Here is an 11012-nt window from a genome sequence, read left to right on the forward strand (position 1 = left end):
CATTAATAGATCATTTATGGGAGAATACTAGATGTTGAAGTTGAATATTTATGTAGTATTTCGAATGAATTTATCGTTATGTAATATGTATTTAATTAATCTTGTATCACAATGATTTCACTTTTATTTGAATTATTAGTTAATCTATAATAATTGCTTACAAATTATATTATTTAAAATTTTATGGAATTGTTTTAATGGAAATTACAAATTAATAAAAATAAAAGATGGAATTTGTTTAATGTAATTAAAAATGAAATTGAAATGAAAGATAATAATATAATATAGAAGAGAGAGAAGAATATAAAAAAGTTTGGGAAAAAAATGGGGGAATGGTTGGAGTAAGTTGTCCCCACAATCCCCATTTTGGTGACCAAAAATGGGGTAAAGGTTGGAGATGCCCTTAACAAGTTTAGACGTTGCCTAGACTTGGTTGATGTGTGCGGCAATGAATAGAGCCATCGTGAGGGCTGAGGGCAACCTCCAATTTTAAAGGGTCAAAAAGATAATGATATTTTTCTAAGGGGTTTCGTGCTTTTAATACAGTATGAATAAATTATTAATCTTTCTTCCTCTTTGACTCTTTCAGCCCTCCCAATGGTTCCACAGTCCAATAACCAAAATCGTCGGTAGAGAGCATCGGAATTCTGCATGAGCTGCGCCAATTATGCCTTGGCGGTAGCAAAATAGATATGTGGAAGTAATGGTGAAGACATCGAGCTGATTGTTTGAGAAGCGGAAGACGAGAACTGAGAGTTTATAGCTTTCACGACATGCCTGGATCTAATTTGAACGGTGTAGCAATTGATGGTTGACTGCAGAGCTGCAGATCTCGAGAGAAATAAATAAAGGGCAAGAAAACTGATATGAGACCAGCAAGGTGGATATCTAACATGAGTTTTTTTAACATAAAGAATTAACACCAACTAATAAGAAGCAGAGTGTCAAAAAGCTTTCGGAGCTAAAAGAATAAACAAAAAGTAGATTAAAATAGGAGGAAAGATAAGTACAAATGAAAAAAAATATTGAAAAGGTTTAATTATAAATAAGTAGAGGAAGTGTGAATATTCCTTGTCAAAAAATAGATTTTTCTTTAAGCTAACATTTTACATGGTCAAAACGTCTTGTAACATATAGATTATGAACTAATCTTTTGCAAAATGAATATTGATATGTGATTTCTACTGTAGCCATCGACATAAGGAACTTGTAATCGGAGTTGGTTCGAGTGGTCTTACCGTCCCATCAGAACCTCTACTCAATCGAGAATCTAGTTGCGCCCGATTGGCAGCTCTAGTGGTGAAGTCTATGAGATGGAGAGAAAGCACATCTGTCGCCTTCGCCGGAGATCCTCTTCTTTCTCACGATGAATCCTTCATCCTCCTCATCATCGTGTCTGCCGTCATCTTCATCGAATTGATCGGCATGCTCCGAAGACGTTAATTGTGAAGGAGGGGAGGGGTAGGAGAGGGGAGAGCTGGTGGATCTGATTGGGTAGGATTAATAGATCCAATGTGTATTTTCTTGCTAATGTGGCTATATTTTATTGGTTGTGTTTCCATGTAAGTAGCGAGTGAGATTCTCACACTTATAATTACTAGTATCTATAAACATGCGCTGCACGTTAATAATGGTACACGATGGTTTAAATATTTATTTATATGAAAGAATAATAAATTTAATTAATGAGAGAAGTTTTATATATAATACTACAACAATCATCTAAATACCGAAAAATATTATTACATTAGCATAATACGTGAATTCAAAATGAAAGGATATCATTAGAACTTACATAAATGATCAATTTTAGTCATATTAAGTAGATAATTATGTATTGTAGTTTAAAGGTATCTAATGCGATGATATCTTATCGAATACTTCTTTATAGACGGTGTTTTTTTTTTTTTGTATACGTTTCCTTCTAATGCTTTGGTTACTCTGTCATAACCAGAATTCTTGTTGTCGATATTGATATCTCTCTTGAAAGTGCAACATACAGTTATTCGTATAGGAAAATATATTGTGGTAAATATAGTTTAATATTTTGGATGTTTATCCTTGTGCTTTATTTGTTATACCTACAGAATATAAACATACTGAAAATTATTTTCACATAAATTTAAAAGGATAAAAGTTGAATTCGGGGATAAACACATACTTAGAAGCATATTGACTAGTATCATAAGTTCTGCATGTATGACGTTATTATCAAAACTTCTATATACCATATGTGTACTATTACATAAGCTATTCAGTGGATCTAAGTTTTCAGTAGCATGACATACATATTTTTCTTCAAAATCAACCTATATGCAATGGAAGATCAATTTTAACTTAGTCTATTATATATATGGTGACACTAACATACGTAAAAAATAATGAACTTGACAACAAACATGTACGGTAGAAGGCCAGTTGGTATTAAAGTATTTAAGTGTTCTTAGCAGTTATTGTTGGTATCATCTTCTGCTGAGTCAAAACTGAAAAATATTTTGTTTTTACCATGAAACTTAGCAATCAACCTTTTATTTAGTTGATCAACATATTCATTTCTGCTAGCTAAGATAGCTCTTTAATTTCTATCATGTAATTTGCACAAATTGCGTTTTAATCTAATGATAAAAATATATATTTTCTTTATTAAATGCACTAGTATTACCATTGAGGTTGATAACCAAGTGTTATAGAAGAACCAATTCATCGTTTATTTGATGCTCTTATTCGTTTCCGACATGAAGCAAGAAGTCACTGAATGTTGGATTTGTTCTTACTTTTATATTTCTTGTCATCTGAATTTTTCTCATTTGAGGTAATAAGTATAATTTGGCAAGCTAGCTTTTACATTTTCTGCTTTGGTCAACTTGGAACTACTAATCGTACTTGACAGAAATCACCTCCCAAACTATTACTTTCCACCAAACGATTCATCGATATCCTATATATCTCTATAAAACTTTTTAAGTTTGTTTCGATCGTTTGACGCTAAGCCAAAAGCGCTTCATCCCCTATTATCACTTTTGCTTTTCTTATAAATTTAGTACTATTGCTCTGATTTGATATATTTGTGATGGTTATTTCAGTTATTTGAAGAGGTATATCGAATCTAAAGTGAGTTGTACGACCTCATAATAAAATCGTTGCTGGTACGCTATTTGTTCTTATTGCTAACAATATCATGCCTCTCGATCTGACATTTGAAAGTAATGCACGACATAGAAATATTATTTCGATTCCGCCGGAGGCATCTAAAAAGGATAATCCCGCTATACCAGAGTCGATGTTTTATAATATAGTCTTGAAAGCTTATTCTTGTTCAGGATTTAGCTTTGATTGTGCTTCCTCAAACACTTGTGTGGCCTTCTTAATATTATACTAATCTTTTTTACTTTGTGATCTATTTTTTTAAATCTCTAACGCTCTTTTTATGGAATAAATTTATGTACCCTAAGTTTTTTTTTAACTTGAAAAATACTTTTACTCATACGATGATTTAAAAAATAATTAAATTGGATTATCTTTCTAAATAATTAATTGAAAGATTTGATTATTTGGATTTAACATAAAATATAATTTATTTTCTGTTGCATTAGATTCTTAATATTAGTTCATCTCATTTTTGAATATTTAACCGTGATAATAATTTTTTCTTCCACAAGTTTTATTTTAAAGAGTAAAATGATCGATAACATTCCACTTTTAGATCTTTATGTTTGCAAAATCATTAGTGGTATTGTCTCTTACCAACCTTTTTTCCTTTTCTCGCACATTTATATTATGAAAAATTTTCTTTGTTGTTCTTTAATAATTGGGTATATTTTTCTATATTATACGAAAAATTAATAATAAAAAAATATTATTGAGTAGGAAAGCAGTTTAAATATAATATAATATATTATCGTGGGAATTTTTTTCTCAATTTTAACGCTTTATGCAGTCCGTTTAGCATTTTTTTTTTGGTATTGAATATTATAGAGTGGTAATGTGTTACCAATATGGAGGATTCTTATGAAATTGATTTTATTAAACCTTCATACATATTTTTAAGGATTCAATAGACAAGATTGTATTAATTTTAAAATCTTAAATATTAAAAACAATTAACATAGAAATTATTGTAGTCCAAAAAAATAAGTTATTACAGCTATGTCATTTCCCTATGAGTTCTTCAGCTTAATATTTTAGAGCTATTTTGGTCTATCAATATTATGTCCGTGCTTTTATAATCATATATAGGCTCTCCTGTTTTTAAATGGATTTGGACAATATAATACGCTTTCAAATAAAATTAGTAATAGGAATTTTTTAAGAAGTATATTCTAAAAGTAATAGGATTGCAAGGCTAATATCTATTCCCAAAAATAATTATACTAATAGGATTCCTAACATGTAGTATTATGTCCTAAAACTAATAGGATTACAAGGCTAATGTCTAGAGTTCCGATTATGTCCTTTTATCATGAGTTATTATGCTTAATATTAAAAGATTATTTTTGTAATCCAATATTTTATTCATGCTTTTATAATGATATAGATATAGATAGGCTAGTGAGGGTATCGCGGGCATTGCTTGTTAGAAAATCGTAGAAGATTAAAAGAGAAGTATAGCTTTGAGGCGTGAGAGATCACTATCTTTCAAGAGATATTGCCCGTATATTCTTTAGGATATTACAAGCAATTCTCCGTCAGGATACAACAAAGCCAGAATTATACTTGCAAATTGAATATCGCTATTCCTGGAGTCTCCTTGTATTTATAGAATTCAAGAGAAGATTTTTCAGAAAAGTCACACTCCTATATGAACAGTTATGTCTGTTCTATTTAAATTCAAATTTAAATAATCAGAAACAGCTCCAAAAAATAAATAAAACCTTTATTTAAAAGTCCAAGTCCAAGTCATATATATATATATATATATATATATATATATATTAAATACTCATTCTATATGACTTAGTGGGCTTAGCCTTTTATGGCCTCAAAAGTGACTTAAAGTCACCGATGTGGGAAACCCGCACATATACAAACTAACTATGTCTAACATTGCAACAAAGGTATATTGTTTTACTATACATTGTGTTATCCTTCCAATTCTAACCGTAAAATTCTAAGAGCTTTGACTTCTGAGGATTGGTTACTAATTTCTTAAATTCTTTGTCATTGTTTGCAAGTACTTAAATGAGACATAAAAAGTAGTACCGTTGTTAATGAGGGTATAATGACAATGTCAATTGGAATATTTTATATTTAGATTGTCTGTTAGCTCTGCACCATCCAAGGCAAACCAAAAGAGAGCAAAATATTGTTTAATGAAAATGACCTAACTATCAAGAAGTCAAGATTAACTAGCTACTAAGTTTCACTTGAATCGTTGTGTGTTCTAAATGAATGTGAGAATAGTACTTCTCTAATTATATGAATGGTATGTTAGGTCTAAGTTAATTTCAATGATGCAAAATAATGAATTACTCTTTATGTGCAGGAACAGTTTCTGAGCAATAGAACGGAGGCATAAAAAATCAAAACGAAAAAGGAAAAAGGAGCAGAAAAATTATCAAGGGAGCTGGCAAAACCAATTAAAGAGGATACTACAGGAAGGATCTCAATTAAAGAAGGTCAAGGGCACGAAATTATCCGCTTAAGATTCTTACACATAAAAACGTCAGTTAAAGCATAAATCAAGGGATTTGACAACGGAAAAATTATCTCATTAAAGGAAGAAATAAATCAAGCCCACGAGTCAAGGCAAATCAACAGAAGAATCAGTCTTGGAAAGAATCAATCTACGATTCCTTTCTGAGACACAACTCCCTTGGGTTTGCTATCTCTCAAAAGATTTACAAGACATGAAGGCCTCATGAAGTATAAATACCTACTGCACCAGCCTTGGAAATTCATACTTCGATCGAACCAATTTCAATCTCTTCGTTCTACTTCAAACGAGCAATGTAGTCTGATTTAGATTTCTTATGTAACAGAGAGAGAGAGAGAGAGAGAGAGAGAGAGAGAGAGAGAGAGAGAGAGAGAGAGAGAGAGAGAGAGAGAGAGAGAGAAAAGAACATTGGTGAGGCATTGTACCAATTATAGAGAGAAGAACAAAGAGACAAAAGTTGTTGGTGTATAACAATATCAACCCATTTGTATTAAGCCGTTTTATACTTGAAAGAGATCACCCTTGCAATCCAAGGGACTAGACGTAGGATTCACTCTAAATCTGAACCAAGATAATGAGTCATTTACTTTCTGCAATTTATTTTCTATATTTAGTTTTGAAAACCCAGTCAACTAGAACGCAAATTAGTCGACTACTTTGGGGAAAAAATTGCAATTCACCCCCTTCCCTCTTGCACTTTCAATTGGTATCAGAGTAGGTCTCACATTCTTTGCTTAGCGGCTTATGATAAAAGATCATGGAAAATCAAGTAACCGTTGGAGCACTCTTTTGAGAAGGAACGTCGCAAGTTAGGCCACCATATTTCAATGGACAACACTTTTCTCACTGGAAAGTACGAACGGAAATTTATGCAAAATCTTTTAATGTCAAAGTATGACGCGTTATCAAAAAGGAAAACTATCCACTACCAGCAGCAGCTCAAGCACCCGTTGATCCTGAAGATATAGATGAATACACAGACGAGCAAGTGACGGTTTTTCAGGTTAATTCTAAGGCACAAAACTTTTTATATAATGCTATAAGCGGAGAAGAGAATTAGAAAATTTCAAGTTGTGATACAGCCAAAGAAATGTGGGATAAACTAGAAGTCACTTATGAAGGAACCAACTAAGTGAAAGAAACTCGGATAAACATGTTTGTTCATGATTATGAACCATTCCAGATGAAAGAAGGAGATCCATCAAGATTCAACAAAATCATTGGCGATCTGAAAGCCTTTGATAAACCCTACTTAAGTGGTGATCAAGTTCGAAAAACCTTAAGAAGTTTACCTACCACTTGGCAGACAAAAGCAGTTGCACTTGAATCTCAAGATTTAAACATACTTTCATATGATGAACTACGAGGAGATCTTATAGCATTCGAGAAAACCCATCACATGAAAACAAGTAAGGAAGAAAAGAAAAAAATAGTTGCCTTCAAAACTACAACTGAAGGACCTGAAAATGATATTGATGACGACCGAGAAGCTCTTGAAGAAGAAATTACCATGGTATCAAGAAACATGGATGGATTGATGAGAAGGTATAGAAACACAAGAAGGGGAAGGACGTCATCTAGGCGAACCAGGCAATACAATGAACAAGACAAGAATGACGGGAAGTCTTATGAGTGTGGAAGGTATGGGCATGTTCAAGCTAAATGCCCAAATCTTAAAGGAAAAGTCTCCAGAGGGTTCAATAAAAACAAATCCTTCGGAAGCTGGAGTGATGATGATAGTTCAAAACACGAAGAAATAGCAAATCTGTGCTTCATGACCATCTTGGAAAATCACATGAACAAATACTCTGGTTGTTGGACTGATGAAGATGCATCAGATGATGAATGCAAGGAAGATACTGAAAAGTGTTTCATGGAACGAGGTGAAACAAGCGAGTTAAGTTCCTATAATTGTGATAGATATAATGAATTGCATGGTACTATTGACCTTACCCTAAAGGAGTCTCAAAAAATATTGAATGAACTAAGGAGACTCAATAGGGAAAAGAAGGATTGGGAACTTAATCTTGATATCTGTGAAATCAAAAGAGATGTACTTCAAGATGAAGTTCAGGAATTGCAAATGCAACTTTATGGCATGCGCAATTCCACCAGTCACAGTTCTGTCAAGTCTAACCATGCGACTTACAAGTCAACTGGATAAGGACTGGTTAGAACTGAGTCCACAAGTACTAACACAAGTGGTAGATTGAAAACTGGATCAACAAATATTTCTTTTGTAGATTTCGTAAATCTAATGTTTCAGGATAGATTTGAAAACCCAAAAACAATCCTGATTCCAATAGAACTAACCAACAAGGACCCAAGCAAGCTTGGGTACCTAAAAGAAGGTGATAATTCTATTTTGCAGGAAAATGATATTTTAGAGAGTGTGTATTCCATTCACATGACGGGTGACAAAAATCTGTTCAAAGAAGTCAAAAAAAATGGTCGAAACGTCAAATATGGTAATGATTCAAAAGGAAAGATAGTCCGTACCGGCATAGTTCCATTTGGCAATAATTGTGATATTACTGAGGTATATCTTGTAGATGGACTCAACTACAATCTCTTGAGTATAAGTCAGCTATGTGATTCGGGATACGAAGTAAAATTCAAGAAAATAGGATGCACCATTGAAGATGAGATAGGTAAACTCATTCTTCCTTGAAAAAGGTATGGAAACATTTGTATTCTAGATGTCATTGAAAATCTAGATAGTCATATTTGTTTGGCATCTATATCTGATGATCTATGGCTTTGGCATAAAAAACTTGGTCATGCAAGCATGCATCTAATTGAAAATCTCTCCAAGCATGATTTAGTTGTTGGTCTTCCCAAACTAATCTTTTCTAGAAATCATGTTTATGATGCATGTCAGATAGGTAGACAAACTGGAAACTCTTTCAAAACCAAGGACATTGTGTCCATTACTAAGCCCTTGCAATTGCTTCATATGGACTTGTTTGGACCTACTAGAATTGCCAGCATTGGAGGTAAACGATATGCTTTTGTTATTGTTTATGGCTACTCACGTTTTACATGGGTGATTTTCTTATCTCATAAAGATGAAGCATTGAAATTTTTTGAGATTTTTAACAAAAGAATTGAAAGAGAGAAAGTGTATCTTATTACAACCAACCAAAGCGACCATGGAGGAGAATTTGAAAGTAGATCCTTTGAAGAATTCTATAACGATCAAGGTTATACTTATAACTTCTCAGCCCCAAGAACACACCAACATAATGGGGTAGTTGAGCGCAAGAATCGAACTCTACAAGATATGGCCAGAACAATGATATTAGAAAATTCATTGCCAAATCACTTTTGGGCAGAAACAGTTAGTGCAACATGCCATATTCTCAACAGGTGTCTCTTAAGACCTATTTTGAAGAAGACTCCATATGAATTATGGAAAGATAAGAGGCCTAATATTGGCTACTTTCATCCGTTTGGAAGTAAGTGTTTCATTCACAACAATGGTAAGGATAACCTTGGAAAATTCGATCTTTTCTTGGTTATTCAATTAATAGTAGATCATTTAGAGTTTATAACAAACGTACTTTATCCGTAGAAGAATCATTGCACGTTATATTTGATGAAAATAACACTATGGCCGAGAAAGGAATCATTGCAGATGATGAAGATATCAACCAAGAAATATCACGGACAAACAAGCCACAAAAGTCGATTAATAACACAGTCATAGTCAGGGAGTCGACTAATGAACCTGTGAGCAATCCTGTTGAACAACAAAAGGAGTTAACTACTTCTGCAGTTGGAACCCGACCAAATGAATGGAGAAGTGAACCTAAATATCCTCAAAAGTTCATCATAGGGGATCCAAACGAAGGGATGAAAACTAGAGGATCTCTCAAAAAGAAAGCAAACAATGCACTCATCTCTCAAGTAGAACCAAAGAAAGTTGATGAAGCCTTAAAGGACCAGCCAGATACAAGCTATGCAGGACAAACTTGATCAATCGACAAAAATCAAGTTTGGGAATTAGTACCTAAGCCAGCAAATGCTACTATAGTCGGAACAAAATGGGTATTCAGAAACTAGTTAAATGAAGAAGGAAAGGTAGTGAGAAACAAAGCCAGACTAGTAGTTCAAGGCTACTCACAGCAGGAAGGAGTCGACTATGATGAAATGTTTGCATCGGTAGCACGGTTAGAATCAATTCTTATATTGCTTGTCTATGCATCTTTTAAAGGTTTCAAACTATTTCCAATGGATATTAAAAGTTCTTTTCTAAACGGTTTCATTGATGAGGAGGTATATGTAAAACAACCTCCTGGCTTTGAAAACTCACAATTTCCTCACCATGTGAATAAGTTAGCTAAAGCTCTCTATGGACTCAAACAAGCCCCTCGAGCTTGATATGAAAGATTGAGTTCCTTTTTACCAATCATGTGTTCATCAGAGGTAAGGTGGATACTACTTTATTTATCAAGAGATCTACTGAAGGTAATCTCATTATTAAAATTAATGATATCATATTTGGTAGTACTAATCTTCTTTTGTGCAAGGATTTCTCAAATCTCATGCAAAGTGAGTTCGAAATGAGTGTGATGAGAGAGCTGACATTTTTCCTTGGACTTCAAATCCATCAATCAGAAAGTAGAATATTCATCTGCCAAACTAAGTATACGAAGGAATTGATTCAAAAATTTGGAATGAGCAATGCCAAATCAATTGGATCTCCTATGAGTCCCTCTACAACTTTAGACAAGGATGAACAGGGAATATCAGTAGACAAAACCAAGTATCATGGAATGATTAGATCTCTATTATATCTAACGGCTAGTCGATCAGATATCATGTTCAGTGTTTGTAAATGTGCCAGGTTTCAGTCAGCTCTTAAGGAGTCTCACTTAACTGCAATAAAGCAAATAATTCGCTACCTCATTGGAACCACTTCTTACGGACTTTGGTATCCTCACTCAAACAATTTTAAACTTGAGGGATTTAAGATGTTGATCTTGCAAGTGACAAGGAAGACAGAAAAAGCACAAGTGTGACTTGTCAATTACTGGGAAAGGCATTAATCTCCTGGAACATTAAGAAACAGGGGTAGCTCTTTCCACAACTAAAGCAGAGAACATTGCAATTGGAAAATGTTGTGCCCAATTACTCTGGATGTCTCATCAATTGGGTGACTATGAATTATTTTTTGCACATGTCCAAATATTCTATGATAATTCTAGTGCTATTTGTTTATCAAAAAATCATTTGCATCATTCTAGAGCTAAGCATATAGATATTAAGCATCATTTTATTAGCAATCATTATTAAAGGCAACATAGAATTATTGTTTGTAAGTTCCACTAACCAATCTTTACAAAACCTTTGCTTG

General features: G+C 33.3%; 2 protein-coding genes across 2 annotated transcripts; both read left to right on the top strand.

The window, feature by feature from the left end:
* Positions 1 to 6806: 6806 nt before the first annotated feature.
* LOC109237338 lies at positions 6807 to 7817 on the top strand. The gene has a single exon (XM_019403634.1). The coding sequence runs from the start codon at positions 6807 to 6809 to the stop codon at positions 7815 to 7817; it is 1011 nt and encodes a 336-aa protein (XP_019259179.1).
* Positions 7818 to 10218: 2401 nt separating this feature from the next.
* LOC109237339 lies at positions 10219 to 10677 on the top strand. The gene has a single exon (XM_019403635.1). It carries the CDS (start codon positions 10219 to 10221, stop codon positions 10675 to 10677), a length of 459 nt encoding a protein of 152 aa, XP_019259180.1.
* Positions 10678 to 11012: the final 335 nt, after the last annotated feature.

The sequence above is a fragment of the Nicotiana attenuata genome, unplaced genomic scaffold (assembly GCF_001879085.1).
Source record: "Nicotiana attenuata strain UT unplaced genomic scaffold, NIATTr2, whole genome shotgun sequence".
Classification (NCBI taxonomy): Eukaryota; Viridiplantae; Streptophyta; class Magnoliopsida; order Solanales; family Solanaceae; genus Nicotiana; species Nicotiana attenuata.

What these genes read in the sequence shown, in the direction of transcription:
- LOC109237338 (XM_019403634.1), top strand. Translation starts at nt 6,807, where the DNA reads ATGTTTGTTCATGATTATGAACCATTCCAGATGAAAGAAGGAGATCCA.
- LOC109237339 (XM_019403635.1), top strand. Translation starts at nt 10,219, where the DNA reads ATGAGTGTGATGAGAGAGCTGACATTTTTCCTTGGACTTCAAATCCAT.